The 18907-nt window shown below is 42.3% G+C and overlaps 1 protein-coding gene across 2 annotated transcripts in view; it reads right to left on the reverse strand.

Moving 5' to 3' along the window:
- Window positions 1-869: 869 nt before the first annotated feature.
- PARP8 (poly(ADP-ribose) polymerase family member 8) overlaps window positions 870-18907 on the reverse strand; it is a 190821-nt gene continuing 172783 nt past the window's right edge. For both annotated transcript variants that reach the window (XM_072136327.1, XM_072136336.1), the window contains exons 19-26: window positions 12833-12881; window positions 10145-10257; window positions 8934-9006; window positions 7409-7478; window positions 6465-6538; window positions 5287-5356; window positions 4783-4867; window positions 870-1328 (exon numbers count right to left, since the gene is read on the reverse strand). In XM_072136327.1, the coding sequence (XP_071992428.1) occupies window positions 1226-1328; window positions 4783-4867; window positions 5287-5356; window positions 6465-6538; window positions 7409-7478; window positions 8934-9006; window positions 10145-10257; window positions 12833-12881 (637 nt within the window). In that variant the 3' untranslated portion in view covers window positions 870-1225. The remainder of the gene's footprint in view (window positions 1329-4782; window positions 4868-5286; window positions 5357-6464; window positions 6539-7408; window positions 7479-8933; window positions 9007-10144; window positions 10258-12832; window positions 12882-18907) is intronic.

The following is an 18907-nucleotide window of genomic DNA, read 5'->3' on the forward strand; positions in this document are numbered from 1 at the left end:
TCATATGTTTTACATGGGGCAAAGGGGGTGAGCGACTGTCAGAGTTCCATCTCTATCACATGTTTCCTATCCAACAGGCCGGTTCTGATAGATCAATGGGCTTGGATAACATAAATGTGCATGGTGACTTTTCATCAGACGTTGCATAAATCAGAAGTTCTTCCTTCTCCACTTACTTTGGCTCCTAATCTGATTTTCACTCTTAGATACCTGCTGAATTCCATCTTGCTAGCAAGTCCAATAGAAACTCTGCTTTCATTGGTTACACAGAAGCTCTATGCCGATAGGAGGAGAAGCCATGCGTCAAAGCAGCTAAGGATCTTAGAAGGGACTAGAAACTAAAAGATAAAGACTTCAGAGAGGATAATATTTCAGAAAGTAAAGATAACAAGTCGCATGTTACTCCTCATGTACACAAACTGGACTATGGATTTCTGCAGAGTTTGTCGAAATCAAACTAATTCGTACTACATCCATACCGTATCCAGTCCCATGGCCACAGCATTCAATACAAGGTTTATGCTTACGATGCGCCAATTCAACATTTTCCATATACAATATAAAGAAGAACAAAAAAGCAAAAAAAAAGTAAGAAATATGGACGTTCAATGCTCAAGTTTATAAAATATCTCCCTATTGCCCTGTTTTTCCCTTTAAAAAAAAGTGAGCTACGCTTTTACAGATTCCTCGTCGGGATAAAACGTAACATTTTTTTTTTTTTTTATTACCATACCATACGTAACCAGAGAAATAAAAAAAAGGCGAATGCTATATATAACACCGTTGGTGATGATTCGGGTCTAACCTCCAGGTAAGCACAGCACACGTTACAATAACGTCTTTATATCCCAATTATCTTCAACATAAAATCCATAAAACACTCGGCGGTTTCGTTTATTGCCAGATAAAACCATAGAAAGTAGTTTCTCGTAACGTTAATGTAGAGAATCTGGACTAATCGCTACAAAACTCCTCCGGTTACTCTCTCAGGTAGGAGCCTGGCTCTCGTGCCGACACCACAATATATTAATTTCGTATTAAATAATCCATGTGAATCAATAGGTTATAATCAGGTCAAACATTAAAAAGCAGAAATAAAAGGAGCTTGTATATAATAATTATTATAATAATAACAAGAAGGAGTAATAAAGTAGATCCCCAATGGTCCTCAGTACAAAGTCCAGCTTTGGTACTGATCAAACCCCACATTCCAGAAAGGTCATAGTTAACCAGTAGCCGTTTGGTTGCCTATAACTCGAAGGATTTCTTTATAGCTACTTGGTTCTTGTGTGTTGATGCTTGTGTCTCCCACTTGACCATCTTCATAGCTAGAGAAAAAAAAAAGAGAGCAAATTACACAAATTATCTCCAAAGGTACAGAAGTTTTACAGACTAAGAATCATCATGAGAATTTTCTCAAATGATGAGCAATTGTAGTGTCCTGGATCACAGGAGCATTGAACTTGGGCATTTGTGGACATTTGAATATTTCCCCTATGCAATCTCAGCACTTCTTACTTTGTTTTAGGTCAAAGGGTTAACTTCTAGGCATCAACCTATAGTGTTTTTGTATCTGTGTAGTAGCAAGGGTTAATGAACATTGAGAAACATTTAGAACTTTGTATCTCTGACTAAAGAGAAGTCTGTAATTATTCGGCTATAGAAGAGATTGTTTTGCAGAAGAAAAACCTTCCTGCCATAGAATATTATGGGGACTTAATGTAAGTCTATGGGGGAATGCTTTGTCATTGTTTTTGTGCTGAAATGTATAGAAAGTATATGAGGAGAACAGTCCCAGTCCTTAGTGTCTTGCAGTCAGGGAACAGAGCTTGGAGGAGAAGACTGCCAGTCTACGTGAGAAACCAGAAGAAGAAGCTGAGAGGTCCTAGCTATTGACCAAGGTAGAGGGGTGTAACTTGAGGGGGTGCAAGGGGTGCGGTCGCAACCAGGCCCAAAAGGCTTTGGGGGCCCATAAGGTGTCACTTTCCCATATGAAAAGATTAGTACTATAAACCATACATAACAGTTGGGGCCTGGCACAAACTTTGTACTGGGGCCCATCAGCTTCAAGTTACACCACTGCCAAGATATCAGCCTTCTGAGAAAGACAGGGACAGGTAGTCCAAGCCTTTCCTCAGCCTAGACCCCTTATTGTGCCAGGGAGGAGATTGGAGAAGTCAGCCCGAAAGCCTGAAAGTCCTGCTACCCCCGCCCACACTTAGAGAAAGCCTCATACTTCCCACCCACATACAGAGAAAGCATGTGAGTCTTGCTTTGCAAACCCACACATTAGTAAAGCCTGTGAGTCCCTCCTCCCTCACCTTCACATAGAGAAAGCATGTGAGTCCTGTTTCCCCCTCAAACACATAGAGAAAACCTAAAAGTCCTGTTTCCCCTTCCCACACACAGAGAAAGCCTGTGAGTCCTGCTTCCCCTACATACAGAGAACCATTGACAGCTTGCCTTGTATACACACTGATAAAGAAAAAGCTATCAATGTCTCGGTTGCTGGGGGATCAGGATTTCACTCTGGGTGGGCGCAGGCTTGGATAATAAGTCCTGGAAACATTTATAAAAAGCTTTCTATATAAAAAAAAATGAATCAACTCATAAAACACTATTCACCCCTAAGCTCTATCGTATGCTGGACCTTTCCTGTAATGGTAGGTACATGTACAGTCACATATGGCCATGATCCTCCAGCATTTCCTTGCACTATTCACCTGATCTGTTCATCAGTCCTCCATTGGTTACATCAAAATTATTATCCATCAAGATTGAGAAAACAAGTGACTGAAGCATTGGATAGACTGGACAAATATCACATAACTCTTAGTCCAGGACAGGTGGATAATGAAATGAACACCACATCGCTCTGGACTCCCGCCTTTAATTTCCATAAATCACTTCCATGTGTAGGCATCCCCAGCTAGGGCCAGTGATTTACTAGCGCGGCTGCAGGTTCATAGTGATGCCTTTATTACTGATACTAAATCCTCACCACTTTTAATGTACTGGAGACTGGGGCTCAGACCTTTACAAAATACTTTATACCAGACACTGTAAGTAAGACAGCGAAGCAGACTTTATTGGGGACACAAAGTCATCCAACACTTGCATTGCTATTAAGTTCTGTTGGAAACATGCAACTTTCTGACACCAGTTGAGAGGTATGACTTATCAATATTAGGGATGAGAAAATTTCATGAAAATTGATTCGTCAGATTGGCAAAAAATGTTTTAAAAGATTTGATTCTGGTCTAAATTGGGTGGCTATGGAAGCCCTATCTAACCTCCCACAGTTCTTTATGGAATGCCCAGGTATTTTGTCCTCCCTCTGTCCGGTGGGTGCTCCCTGGTTATTGTAGCTCTGGCTCACTACCAGGAGGACTTGCTTCCCCAGGGTGTGTCAGGGCTCCAAGGGGGTGAATAGCTTTTGAGGATTCCCAGTCCTTTTCCATGTCGGAAAGGGATCCATGAGGTCGTTCACGACTTCCATGACCTCATAGTTTCAGAATAGGAAATTTGGATTCATGCCACAGCATATTTTTCATGACATTCCGATCCAATGCCAGTTCATGCAATTTGATTAATTTGATTTCAGTCCTCAATAACACTTCCACCAGTGAAAAAAAAAACTTCATCCAAGTTACAAACGTGCATTTGTAAAAGTTGCTTTGTGGCACTGAAATATTAGAACAATTAACTTTATATTTATGACACATGACCAGGTTTATATTCTACTTGACCCAAACCTAAACAGTTTTCATTGTAATTGTTTCGTTATTGTTAATGGTGTCTTCCTACAAAGACACGACTCTTAAATGTACTCAGCGCATAGCACATTCTCTAATTCGCTGTTATTAACAAAAATACAGCATTTCACAGATATAATTCTAATCTGTCTCTATCAGTCCTGGTGTTTACATTTTGGTTATCCTTGGACATGACCATAAATTCCTGACTTTGGTCTGCAGGTTCTGCATGAATAGCTTCTTTTGTACTGCAGGGGGAGGGGCAGGAGGCGGAGATCACTACAGACACAGACAGACGGAGGCATTTAATGTCTAGCAGCAACTCTACAGAGAATATAAGCTATTGATCCAAATGAAGGGGAGAGCATAGCAGTGCTGACTGTCTAGGAGACATGAGTGTGTCATTGTGTCTTATATCCATCTCATAAATCAGATCTGTATCATCTCTCTATTTCTATTTGTCAGCTATTGGTAAATGTTCAGAAGCTAAATGAAAGTGTATATAAACCTGTACCTTGATAATCTAACCAGATTGTCAGCACACAGCATCTCATAGCACAGATGAATCATGAAGTGTATCCTCAGCTAATGCCTGTTCACACTGCAGAATTATACACTGACCATCACTCAGTGATAGGAGCAAAAATGTTTTACTAAAATTGTAAAGTAAGAGGTTAAATATGATCGTTATTGTGTAAACATCAGTCGGGATTAAGATTTGAGAACTTTTTTTCATGGGAAACCCCCTTTAATTACTTTGTTACTTACCTACTATGACTACTCTAATAATAAGAGAAAAAGGTGTACAAAAAATTAAAATTCAAAAAAAAAATTGAACTGTTCCTTGACCGTGAGTTTTCACAATCAGATTATTGATGCAATTTTCAAAGCCAATACTAAAAGTGTATTGAAAAATGGAAAAGGATCATCATCGGTCATATGAAAGATCACTCCCTTCTGTGTCCACATCTGGTTTGGTCATTACAAGGTTTTCAAGTAGAGAATGTAAGTGATGTTTGATACTTACACAAAAAAGAACCGTGTACAGACGTGATCCGTATTGGGAACGACCCAGATGTCCCCATGTTTGTGCAATTCTGGTGAAGTAATCACTAAATAAAGAACACAACATGTTTTATAGTTAATTCACTTCACAAAGTTATAGGGGATTCTACTGGAAGTTCTGGTGTAATGGCTCAGCTGATCAGTGATGGTGCCCAGGGTCGGACCATCCCAAGGATAGTTCATCAGAACCTAAAGCCTCACTAATATCTTGCAGAGTTGGGTCAAACCTCCTAAACTCGCACCATTCTGAAGAATGGAGATCAGTGATGTCCCTCCAGATCCTCACCCCAAGAAAAGAGAATGGAGAAGGCTCAGGGCAACCTCTCCACATACAGGGACCGCTATAATAAATTGTAAGTATTGAAGCTGTTGTGGACAACACAGAAATCTCTTCATGACATAACTGGGATATATTTTTTTAACAATACAAAAGTAATCAAAGCAAACTATCAACTAAAATTCTTACCTTCGCATAAGGCTATACATTTCAAGTTACGGCTTTGCAAAAATGGGGTTTGTTGTCCTTTTTTCTGTGACTAAAATGCAAAAAAAATATCCATGGACAGAACATTAGTAAATATTCTTAGAAAAAAAAAAAATATATATACAAGGTTCAAGTCCTGGCTTGGTCCTTACATAGGTACAAATTAAAAGAAGCGAGCAGCACTCCAGAGGTAGAATTCAAAAGTTGGTGATCTTTATTGAGGCAAGTGCCACTTGCCTCAATAAAGTTCACCAACTTTTGAATTTGACTTCTGGAGTGCTGCTCTCTGTTCTAATTTATATATACAGGCAGTCCCCGGGTTACGTACAAGATAGGGTCCGGAGGTTTGTTCTTAAGTTGAATTTGTATGTAAGTTGAAACTGTATATTTTATAATTGGAGATCCAGACAAAAAATTTTTTGACCCCAGTGACAATTGGAGTTTAAACATTTTTTGCTGTAATGGGACCAAGGATTATCAATAAAGCTTCATTACAGACACCTTACAGCTGATTATTGCAGTCTGGGACTATAGTAAAGCATTCAGAAAGCTTCACCAGAGGTCAGAGGGGTCTGTCTGTAACTATGGGTTGTCTGTAAGTCGGGTGTCCTTAAGGAGGGGACCGCCTGTATATTTGTTTATATAAATGGTATATATAGACATATCACGATCTTCTCAGCATCATCAATAAGCTGGAAAATCCCCTTTAAGTTATGAATGAATGGATCATATCTCAAAGAGACACAATGGGGGTCATTTACTAAGGGCCCGATTCGAGTTTTTCCGGCGTGTTACCCGAATATTTCAGATTTGCGCCAATTTCCCCTGAATTGCCCGGGATTTTGGCGCACGCGATCGGATTGTGGCGCATCGGCGCTGGCATGCACGCGACGGAAATCAGGGGGCATGGCCGAACGAATATCCGACGGATTCGGAAAAATCGCCGCATTTAAAAAAAAAAAGTGTTGTGAAACTTGCACTTACCTTCACTAGGAAAAGGCCGATGAACTTGAATGCATTCCGGGGAACTTCAGCGCAGCAGCGCCACCTGGTGGACGTCGGAGGAACTACCTTAGTGAATCGCCGGAATACCCGAATCCACCGCAGAGAACGCGCCGCTGGATTGCGAATGGACCGGGTAAGTAAATCTGCCCCATTACCTGTGATGTACTACTGCTTTTGCTGCTTGGGGGGTCGTCCTTGGCTGATACTTTCTGTTGCTTTTTGTTCATCCCTATAAAGAAAATATAAGAAGAAGTTGGTACCTACTTTAAAAGCTCCCGCGTATTATCATATTCAGCGACGATACAGATCCTGTATAAGGTCTTTATTAGTGATGAGTGGACTCAATGAAATTCGGGTGCATCCCAGTTTGGCCAAAACCAAATTTAAAAGGGCTTTCGGGGATTTTTTGCAGGTACATCTCTGACATGCCACTTTGTGTACGACCTCGACATGTTCCTGATCCTGTCACGACCCTCTGCCTGTGATTGTCCATTTCTTGTACGCTGCCGACACTAACTTTGGGCTGTTCCTGACCACTTGCTTGCGTGTCCCCTAACCGTCATGCACTTGTGTCTCAGTGCCTACTGGTCCAGCTTCTCTCTTTACTGGGACCACCACTAGAAGTAGTGGCCTTGTGATCTCTCCAAAGTGAAGTCCAGATCCGTCTACAATGGTGAAGGGTGAAAACTGGAGGAGAGGTCCAGGAATAACGCTCTAAAGGATCATTCAGATGGACGTTATGTGGTCACGATCTGATTGCATCATTTGCAACCGGATCACGGCCCCCATAGACTTCTATAGCTCCCGGTGATGGTGCGATGAGCTCACGTCACCGAGTCGGGCCACTTTCTGCCTATGGAGGGAGTAGGGGTGAAGAGCGCTCACCCCTCCCACCTCCTCCCCCAGCCCTGTGCTCTCCCAGGATCGGGTCTGGAGAGCACCTGTGCACCTAGTATGGGGCCCAGAGTCAAATCAGAAGGATAGAATGGTGGGTTCACAAGCTGCTGCTTGTTACAGTCTACATAAATGTCAGGACAACACATTAAATACATAAAATAGAAAATAATTCACCAACCTGAAGAGGAAATCAGTCATTTACCTGAGTAGCCAAATGATATGCTTGCTAATGGACTTAGATATATTCCACTCCCGTACATGGCACCATGAAGCTAGATCGATAGCAAGAGAGATTTGCATCAGATAAATGGCTGACATTATTATTCCCTACCACAACTGTGCTCAAAAATTACATAAATGTCAGGTGTAAGATACATCTGCACAGAACAAACAAAAAATCTATAGATATTATCGGGAGACGCTCCGGGGTCACTGCCCAGGTCCATTGATTTATGGAGTTCAGGCAGGTGGATGCAGTAAAAGGATTTAAGGTAGTGTAACACAACCTGAAGATGATTATATCGGACACATTCGGTGTCCAACTCACAAAAGATCCTTTTGGATGTCAAAATGCAATCTCTTTGTGTTGTGTTGATGTCAGTTTTTTTTTTTAAGTTTATATGAAAAATTTATTTTATCACTGTAACAAAATATAATTGGAAAGTTGAATTTTTTTGTAGGATACAGTCCTTTACAATCAAAAGTTATATTGATAAAACACATGGAAATTGTCCCCAGAAATTACACAAAACAGCCTCAGTTTTTGTACAAAAATTATTAAGCTCTATCCAATAAAACACATATACGGCTTCTTACCAGAAAGAGTAAGGACCCTGATGACCCTACTAGAATTTTCATGCTAGAAGGTCACTTAAAGGGATTGTCTGGTAACAAGAAGTTGCCCCTCTTTACAGAAAAATTGTGAGGGTCCCAGTGGTGCAACCCCCATGAATCATGAGAATAAGAGTCGATTGTACATCAGCCCTATTGTTCTATTAGTCTCTATGGCACTGACAGACATAGTGGAGAGCAGGACTTGGTTACGTCCGTCAATGCCACAGGCACCCTGCACAATTAATTTGGGATACAAAAGACCCCCCCCCCCATTCTCTTGAACCCTTCACTGATCAGAAAGCTATCTCCTATTCTGTGGATATGGGATAACTTGCTATGAGTAGATAACCATTAAGGGTCAAGGACAGGGTAGAGCAGGCCCAAACCATAATGGTCAGGTTTGTGCCATTGCCAAGAGCTAGATTACCTCTCCCTTAATTTTGGGGACTGGAGGCTATTGATACCTGACTAGTGATGAGTGGACCCAATCAGGTTTCAGTTCTGCCAAAGTTTGAACAAAAGTTTAGTTTGGGTACCTGAACCTGCACGTGAACATTCACTGGTAACACCCATAAATGTCACTGCCCCCAATTGTGGGTGCCAACTTTTTAAATGTCGGGAGTCATTTTCCCCGGGGCGTGTAACCCTGATTCTATGAAAATTTACATGTCCAAATCATGACTGAGGGTGTTACCAATGGGTGTTCACATTCAGATTCGGGTACCTAAATCAAACTTTTGTTCACAGATCAGCCAAACCCGGCAAACCTTGAAGAGACCACCAAGTGGGCCACATGGGGGTCTTAGGGAATTTCAAACCGTAGAGGCATTTACTTCTGTATTGGACAATTCACACTGTTAGGTTGGTTATTTTTCGTAAATTCGTGTCCTTACCTGCAGTCTTGTATTGGAAGCAACTACTAATCCGTTCCTCAGAATAGAGTGCCAGTTCTCAATGTGCGAGCCGCTGCAACAGGAAACATAGCATCAGAGACCAGGCCGTGAGAGAGCCCAAAAGCCCCTCTGCCAAATATGAAGACACTAGAATAAAAGAGCTTAGGGGTCTATATAGATTCTGAACTGGATCTGTGCCTCGGGTCAAAACCCTCAGTACTTTCTCAAACATAGTAACCCCGGTTTCTAGAACAAAATAAAATGCAGTTCAATCTATAAGCAGCATGTTATAGAGCAGTATGACCTGGGAAGATTGCCCCATTAGCAGGCATCATGTTATAGAGCAGGAGAAGGTGAGCAGCTTGTCCATGGTGTCCTATCTACATGTAGCATGTTATAGAGCAGGAGGAGCTGAACAGATTGTACATAGTGTCCTATCTACATGTAGCATGTTATAGAGCAGGAGGAGCTGAGCAGATTGTACATAGCATGCTAACTGCAGGCAGCATGTTATAGAGTAGAAGGAGCTGAACAGATTGTACATACTGTCCTGTCTTCAGGCAGCATGCTATAGAGCAGGAGGAGCTGAGGAGATTGTACATAGTGTCCTATCTTCAGGCAGCATTTTATAGAGCAGGAGGAGCTGAGCAGATTGTACATAGTGTCCTATCTGTAGGCAGCATGTTATAGAACAGGAGGAGCTGAGCAGATTGTACATAGTGTCCTATCTGTAGGCAGCATGTTATAGAGCAGGAGGAGCTGAGCAGATTGTACATAGTGTCCTATCTGCAGGCAGCATTTTATAGAGCAGGAGAAGATGAGAAGATTGTACTTAGTATCTTATCTGTAAGCAACATATTTTAGAGCATGTTCTAGAAAAGATAATTTAGCATAGCTTGTATTTTATTCATTTCTCTCTGCCTTCTCATTCTTGTCCCAAGAGCTTAGTGGTTGGTCCGGCTATAGCTGCATCCAGGTAATTTAGCGAAGGCTTCTACTCCTGCTCTATAACATGCTGCAGAGTGCGTTTCAAGGTGACACAAGTACATCACATACTGCTCCCAATGCAGACACTACAGGCAACTTATTTTAGTGACCAGTTACATCAGATCAGATTCCTAAATTAACACCAGTATCACCTTTTCTGTGGTAACCTTTGTATTTTACCTGCATCGCGCCAACAAAAAACTGCAGAAAACTCTAGAACTTACTGAAATGCAAATGTGCTTCCGAAAAGTTTTTTAGCAGCTCTGAAATTTGCTTCTTTGGCTGGTGGACTGCTGAGTAGGAGGAACTGGTGAGGGGTGTGCATAAATTTCAGTTGCTGCAAAATATAAAATATTTATCTGAAAACTATCACAACTCAATAAGGACAGAATACAAAGATACAAGCTCCAGCGCATGAGATGGATCTGGGTATTACCGTATATTCCGGCGTATAAGACGACTTTTGAAGACTGAAAAATCTTCTGTCTGGTCTGGGGTCGTCTTATACGCCGGTAATCCCGACCGCCCGCCGTGTATTCACAGCGGTGGTCGGGTCGCGCTGCATGGAGAGGGCTCACGGGCTGAGCCCTCTCCATAGCCGGTAAGTCTTTGCTGCATATTGCAGCAAAGGCTTACCGGTAACACCCGCGATCGGTGCTAGCACCGGGTGTTTTCACAGCGATGGCTGCTGGCAAAGCTGCCAGCAGCCTCAAAAAGATAGTGGCGCATGGGCGCCGCCATCTTACCTGGGATCGCCGTTCCCCGTAACGTCATCGGCTGATAGCACATTGTAATGAATGAGGAAGAAAATCCCCATATACTGCCATACTGTAGTATGGTAGTATATGATAGGATCTTACAGACAACCTAGGGTTAAAGAACCCTACGGAGTCTAAAAAATAGTATAAATAAAAATAAAAAAAAGTTAAAAAAAAAAATATAATAAAAAAACCTAAAATTTCAAATCACCCCCCTTTCCCTAGAACTGACATAAATATAAATAAACAGTAAAAATCATAAACACATTAGGCATCAACGCGTCCGAAAATGCACGATCTATCAAAATATGATAACGGTTTTTCAATGCGTTTAACCCCGTAACGGAAAATAGCGCCCATAGTCGAAAATGGCACTTTTTTGCCATTTTGAAAAATATAAAAAAATCTATAAAAAGTGATCAAAAGGTCGTACAGTCCTAAGAATGATATCATTGAAAATATTATCAAATTTCGCAAAAAAATGACACCACCCACAGCTCCGTACACCAAAGTATAAAAAAGTTATTAGCGCCAGAAGTTGGCAAAATCAAAAAAAAAATTTTTGTACAGGAGGTTTTAATTTTTGTAAATGTATGAAAACATTATAAAATCTATACAAATTTGGTATCCCCTTAATCGTACCGACCCAAAGAATAAAGTAGACATGTCATTTGGAGCGCTCAGTGAAAGACGTAATATCCAAGCCCACAAGAAAATGACGCAAATGCGTTTTTTCACCATTTTCATTGCATTTGGAATATTTAATAAAATAAAAATTTAAGGTACAGTATGGTAACATTTACAGTAAAATGGACGATGGTAATGTTGTTGTTGTTTGCCTTATGTTTATGAGCGACAGTTTTCCTGCTATATACCTGCATGTCATAAGAATTTAAATTAAAAAAAGTTAAATTCAAATCTGTTTTTTTTTTTAATTTTTACTGGTGTTTTGTATGCGTTGGAAAAGGGGTAGTCTTATACGGCGAATATATCTTAAACTCTATATTTTAAACAGGAAAGTAGGGGGGTCGTCTTATACACCAGGTCGTCTTATACACCGGAATATACGGTAAATCTAACAGACAACATGTCTACTTGGTTACTTCAAAAAGTGGAAAGTGTAATTAATTAGAACTATGGATGAACAGACCCCAAATCCGAATGCTCATTCACACAAGTAACACCCATGATTATGGCACTGACCGTGGGTGTTACCCTTTAAATGCCCGTGGCGCATGCATTGTTCATCGTGTAATGCTGAATGCTGATGCCAGCAGCTCCCTGCTTCGCCATTACGATCCCCTTTATCTGTATCTGGGACCACTAGGGACAGTGAGGCATCTGGGACTGTCCTGCTAAATCTGGGCAGTAGGAGAATATGCAGATGCTATGTCTTGGCTGGCATCAGTGGCTGATCTGCGCATGTGTTGGCTAGATTTGCAATGCTTCAGATCAGTTACTGAGGCCAATCACAGTGTGAGTTATCTGTATCGCACACAGGGCCGGATCATACAAAGGCTCCAGGGGCAGTCTCCCAGGGGCAACAACCACTTTATTTATAAGGGGCCCCTCTCCAGTAATGCCCAACAGTTAGCTCAAATTACTACACCACTGCCATTGTGCCATCTTCCAAGAGTTTGTGATACTCATATGCTGTGACCACAGGATTGACGTGGAGTGAGGGGGAAGGTTCAACACTGGCATCATGTGGTGTGACTACATTTTACAACAGTGGAGTGGGAGCCTTGGAATGCTCTGGTAACGCCCACCATAGCACTTCTGAGCTAATCTGCATTGGAAACTCTATTAATTTATATACATGGGTAAAGAATGTGTAATGCTCCCCACATGATTATTTTTGTGCTGACCCATTCCCCATACCATTTCATATTTCCCACTTGGCCAACTGGACAACAATGGGACTAGAAAAGAGTGATTCTGGTGGTCCCCCAGGGAAGAGGCATTAAATCTACTGATACAATAGGAAACATGGTGTATAAGGCTGTGAGACTCTGAACTATGTAACGATATAAGTACTATTATGCAACATAAAGCAGACTTAGCTAAAAACAAAATGCTGAGTATAAAACATAAAAAAACACTCCATATATCAACTCATATGATCTCATTGGTTACCGAGGAAAACACACTTACCCTGTTAGCTGGCAGTTTCACTATATGAGACCTATTACTTGAAATTACCCTGCAAAAAAATAAGCAAAATATAAGCAGATGTTCAATTTGACTAAGTTCCTAAATCTCAGTAGGTGTTCGAGATTTGCATAGTAATTGTGTCGCGAATGGCACATTCTGCAAATATCCTTTCCCCCGCTCCTTCTCTCATTGCCTTTACTGTCGATATCTTAATGTACGAGGCAACAAAGTGGAAAGGAAATCGTCTCGGTTACAGTGACAAACGCGATCCGCTCAGCGCTAAAGATAAAAATTGTGATGAGCGTAATAAGCCGCGGCAGGAAGCCCGACGCACCGACTCGTACTGTCACATAGTATATGGCGCCATTTCTATAACATTACATTGTTTCATGTAATCACAATCTGCGGAAGCATTGGAAGGTATTTTTATATCGATTTGCACTGATGAGATTTAATAAGGTGTTTACAAGCTGGATATACTGTATAATGCCCTGTATCTGACTCTATGGGGCTCATTTACTTACGCGGTCCTGTCGCGATCCAGCGGCGCGTTCTCCGACGAGGATTCGGGTCTGCCGGGATTCACTAAGGTTGTGCACCCGATATCCTGCATGTGTCGCTGCTGCGCTGAGGTCCGCCGGAGTTCACCATCTTCTCCCCGGTGCATGTAAGTGCATAATTTAGCGACACACTTAATTTTTTAAATTCCGCGTTTTTTCCAAATCCGTCGGGTTTTCTGACGGCCACGCCGATTTCTGTCGTGTGAAAGCCGGCACGATTGCACCGAAATCCGATTGCGTGCGCCAAAATTCCGGCGGAATTCGGCACAAAACAAAAGCCGACGAAAGTGCAGCCGCCGAGCCCTTAGTAAATGAGCCCCTATCTGTACCATAAGTCTGTAGTTTAGTTACATAGATGGTCTGTAGAAGATTTTTCCGACTATAGCAAGAGTAGCATTTGGTGAAAGTCAAAGAGAAGTTAGGGGCAGTAGTTATGCAATAGATGGAGACAAATTAGTATTTAAAGGAAATCTACCACGAGGATGAAGGATTGTAAACCAAGCACACTGACATGCTGGTGTGTGTCCCCACAGGATATGCTCTTTTTTAGCTTCTTATGTCCTTGTTTTGACAAAAAAAGGCTTTAAAAATTATGCAAATGAGCCGGAGGGGCTCCTGGCTCCATTAACAGCTATAGAACCCAGAGCCCCTCAGGCTCATTTGCACAATTTTTTTTCTTAAAAACAATGGCATAGGAAGCTAAAGGAAGAGCAGATCCTGCCAGAAGAGGTACAAATCAGTATGTCAGTGTGCTTGGTTTACAATCCTTCATCCTGGTGGTAGATTTACTTTACATTTTCTTGCCATAGTGCTAAATGGGCTAAATGGGCCTCCCTCTATCACTACCACTGTACTCCCTTTTACCAAAATGCAGTCTCCCACTACCACAAATTATGCAATCGAGTTTCCTGGAGAACCATATTTGTGATCATGGTGTCCCCCCTGCCAGGTAAGTATTATAGTAAAATTTAGACTTAAAATTGATATCCTTCACACCTGCTTCAGAGGTTTCCATTATGTCCATGGTCATAACAGAAGCTAAATACAGAAGTTAAAAAGAAGGGCTTCCATCCCCCTCAGGGCTCTTGCACACAAATGTGTGCTCACCTGGGCTGTATCCTGGGCTGTATCCTGGGCTGTATCGTAGGGGATTGGGAGGATGAGTATGCTGTTACAGCCTGTCATATTGCCCTTGCTGTTATTGGTCTTGTATTGTACATTCAGTCTGCAATGATATGTTCATACTCATGTTATGCATGCTGCCACCCAGTGGTCAAAGTTTTTATTGTTGGATAATTTGCTTGCTGTATCTTTAAGCTAGCTATCCCATCATGCACTGTTACCCAGCTTCTCCTCCTCTTTCTGTGACATCACTTCCTCCTTCTTCATGCTGTCCTCCATTTGTGACTGTAGCAGACATGTTCATCTTCACTGTGCAGTAGCAATGTGTTTTGACCGCATGGCATGTCATTTCTAAGGTAAAGGCATTAAACTGAACCTAAAGCACATCCATTTCATCCTCCCTTCATGCAAATGGCAACGCTGTGGAATGAATGTCAGTGAGTTCTACTATCTACCATCCAGTTTATACGGAGACTGCACTCACAACCTATCAGGGTCTTCTCCAGCGTATATCTGTGGCAGAATAGTCAAAACACAGCTGAATCTGCAGTTCCTGCAAGATCCACACATAGTCTGCAAGCAAGCAAATAGAGCTGCCACCATCTTAGCAGCACGTGGCTTCCTCACCATTGTGAACAAGCTGCAACCCCATCTTAAAGAGACAGTACCACATTGACAAGGATTAACATGTCTACAAAAGGCTCTATGAAATCCTCTGTCACTGCACCTAGCAAAGTGCACCATGTTACCAGACCCACAGATGTGCAAGATACAGAGTTTGTGTTCCAGGAGGAACAAATCGTACGATCTAAACGTGTTACCAAACCCACACAAAAGATCAGAGAGAACTTTGAAGTAATTAAGGAAGAGTTCTGTGTTAATCTTGATGATTTATGGCAAAGAATTGAACACTGTGTAGCAGCCATATCACGCTATGACAGTGACGCAGCCAAATTAGGCACAACATTAAATCGCTTATCTACCACCTATGATCGCTACCAGCGGCTGTCTGCAAGGTACATCACATTCCTGAGTAATACCGAATTTGATGATGCCACAGCAGAGCTAGCCAAGAGACAGACTTTACTTCATACAAAGGATACCATAGTGAAAGATGCCAAAAATAAGGCAGAACTTTGCATTGCACACTTGCAAGAAGTAAGATCTCACCGGTCCACTTCAACCAAACGTACACTATCATCTTCCAGAACCTCCCGCTCCAGTAGGTCTGCATTACACGACAAGCTTATAGAAATCCGTGCTGATGCAGAGGAAGCTAGTGTCAGAAGTTCATTTGCCAAGAAAGAAGCAGAAATGGTGAAAAGACAAGCGGAGGCAGAAGCCCAACTGAAAATTCTCCAAATGGAAAAGGAGGAAGCAGCCGCCTTAGCCAAGCTAAAGGTTCTTGAGCAAGCATTAGTCCAAGTTACTGACCATGACTGCTCCATCCCTGCAGAAGTGGAAGACCCAGATGACCGCACTGCCAACTATGTGCTAAAACAATCATCTCCAGCACAATTTCAAACCTACCACACGGCCATGCCTGTAAAGTATGAGATGACGCCAGCTACCCAGAACAAGGTAATTTCTAGCATCACTCGAGTGGATCATCCTGAGACTAAAGTGCCGCTTAACCCTTATGCTACCTCATTTCATCCTGATTCATCTCAGCCCCATATGGCAGAGAATCTACATGCCCCAGGGATATGGCAAGGTAATCTGGTGACACAAGGTGGGAGATCAGATATGTCGGACTTTGCCAGATATATGATGCGCAGAGAACTGATAAACATTAGTCTCTCAAAATTTGACGACCATGCGGAAAACTATAGAGCCTGGAAATCCACCTTTGAAGCAGTTATCAATGATCTTAACCTCACTGCCAAGGAAGAGCTCGACTTGCTAGTTAAGTGGCTAGGCCCAGATTCTGCAGAACGTGTAAAGACATTGAGAGCAGTTCATGTGGGCCACTCGCAGGAAGGTCTTGCTGCAGCATGGGAAAGACTTGAGCAAACTTATGGCAGTTCTGAAGCCATAGAAAGTGCCTTATTTAAGAGACTTCATATCTTCCCAAAGATTACCAACAAGGACAACCGCAAGCTTCAAGACCTAAGCGACCTATTAAAGGAATTGGAGTTAGCCAAAACAGATCCACGTCTGTCAGGACTGAGTTACCTTGATACGGCTCACGGTGTTAACCCAATAGTGTCCAAGCTACCATATGGCATGCAAGAAAAATGGGCAGATCTGGGCTCCAGGTACAAAAGAGAACACAATGTGTCTTTTCCACCCTTCTCCTACTTTTCCAGATTCATCAGCGACCAAGCTCGGAAGAAGAATGATCCCAGCTTTGACTTCACAGAATCTACTCTACCAGCTTCATCATCATGCTCAAGGTATGAAAACCAAACAAGCAAACGTAGAGACTTAAGAGGAACAGTGTCTGTTAGGAAGACAGACGTACCATTGACTGCATCCTACAACACTAGACATGACACTCCTGTCCATAAAGACAAAGACCCTAACCGTATGTGCCCCATACACAAAAGACCTCATCCACTGAAAGAATGTCGTGGGCTTAGGGCAAAGACTTTGCAAGAACGCAGAGACATGCTCAAGGAACTAGGAGTATGTTACAAGTGTTGTGCTTCTTCAAACCATTTCGCTAAAGACTGTAAGGCTGTCATCAAGTGTACTGAATGCGGTAGCGACAAACATGTTGTAGCCATGCATCCTACCCCTTCTCCTGACATCCCACAAATTCAAGCAGCATCTAAGGCCGTCACAGTGCATGGCGGGGAGCCACCAGCTCAAGTTTCAGCTACTACCACTGTCTCCTCCTCCTGCATGGAAGTATGTGGCAAGGAAAATGGTTCCAAGTGCTGTGCCAAAGTGTGTCTGGTGAGCGTCTACCCAGAAGGGCAACCTGAAAGGGCCTTCAGGATGTATGCCATAATAGACGAACAAAGCAACAGGTCTCTAGCAAAACCCAAGTTCTTTGAAATCTTCGGTATAAAGGGAGAAGCAATTCCATACACCCTTAACACTTGTTCTGGACAAGTAGAGACCCTCGGCAGAAGAGCCACTGGATACATTATTTCTCCAATTAACAGGAATATCCACATATCCCTACCAACGTTAATTGAATGTGACCAGATACCTGATGACAGAGAGGAAATTCCTACTCCTGAAGCTGCTTATCATCATTCCCACTTGAGACACCTGGCTAAAGAGATCCATCCGATGGACTTGAATGCTGACATCCTTCTCTTGCTCGGGAGAGACATTCTGAGAGTTCATAAGGTACGTCAACAATGCAATGGCCCAGATGATGCCCCATATGCACAAAGACTTGATCTAGGCTGGGTAATCATTGGCAATGTGTGTTCGGATAAGAATCTTAGACCATCTCAAGTGAACTCCTTCAAAACCTTTGTGCTCAATAATGGTCGCACAACTCACTTTAGGCCATGTCCTCATCATTATGAGGTAAAGGAGCATCTTTCTAACTTTCATAAGGCACCAGACATCATTCTTACACCTTATGATGACTTAGGAGGATCAGTGTTTCGCACAACACAAGATGACAACAGAGTAGCTTCGTCCATAGAAGATAAAGAGTTTATCAAAATAATGGACAGTGAATGCTTCAAGGATCAATCTAACCATTGGGTTGCACCCTTACCCTTTCGGGCTGAAAGAGCCAGGCTTCCTAACAATCGGGAACAAGCATTATCCAGATTCATCTCCTTGCAACGTACGTTAAGGAACAAGCCTGAGATGAAAAGTCACTTTGTTGCCTTTATGGAAAGGATATTTTGCAAGGACCACGCAGAGCCAGCTCCACCTTTGCAAGAACATGAAGAATGCTGGTATCTTCCTTCTTTTGGAGTATATCACCCACGAAAACCGAACCAGATCAGGGTGGTATTTGACTCCAGTGCCAAGCATCATGGTATGTCCCTGAATGACGTTCTCCTAACGGGTCCAAACCTGACCAACAACTTGGTAGGAGTGCTTATGCGATTCAGAAAGGAATCAGTTGCCATTACTGCTGACATTGAGCAAATGTTCCATTGTTTCATTGTACGAGAAGACCACAGAAATTACCTCAGGTTTCTATGGCACAGAGACAATGACACTAGCAAAGAAATGATTGAATACCGTATGAAGGTGCACGTGTTCGGTAACAGTCCTTCACCTGCTGTTGCTACATATGGCCTACGAAGGACTGCTTCTGATGGTGAGTCAGAGTTTGGCAAAGACGCTCGTGACTTTGTCGAGAGAGACTTCTACGTGGACGACGCGCTCAAGTCCTTGCCCACAGCAGAAGTGGCCGTAGACCTGCTAAAAAGGACACAAGGTATGTTATCTAAAGCTTGTTTGAGGTTAC

Source organism: Engystomops pustulosus, chromosome 1, assembly GCF_040894005.1.
Source record: "Engystomops pustulosus chromosome 1, aEngPut4.maternal, whole genome shotgun sequence".
In the NCBI taxonomy this organism is placed as follows: Eukaryota; Metazoa; Chordata; class Amphibia; order Anura; family Leptodactylidae; genus Engystomops; species Engystomops pustulosus.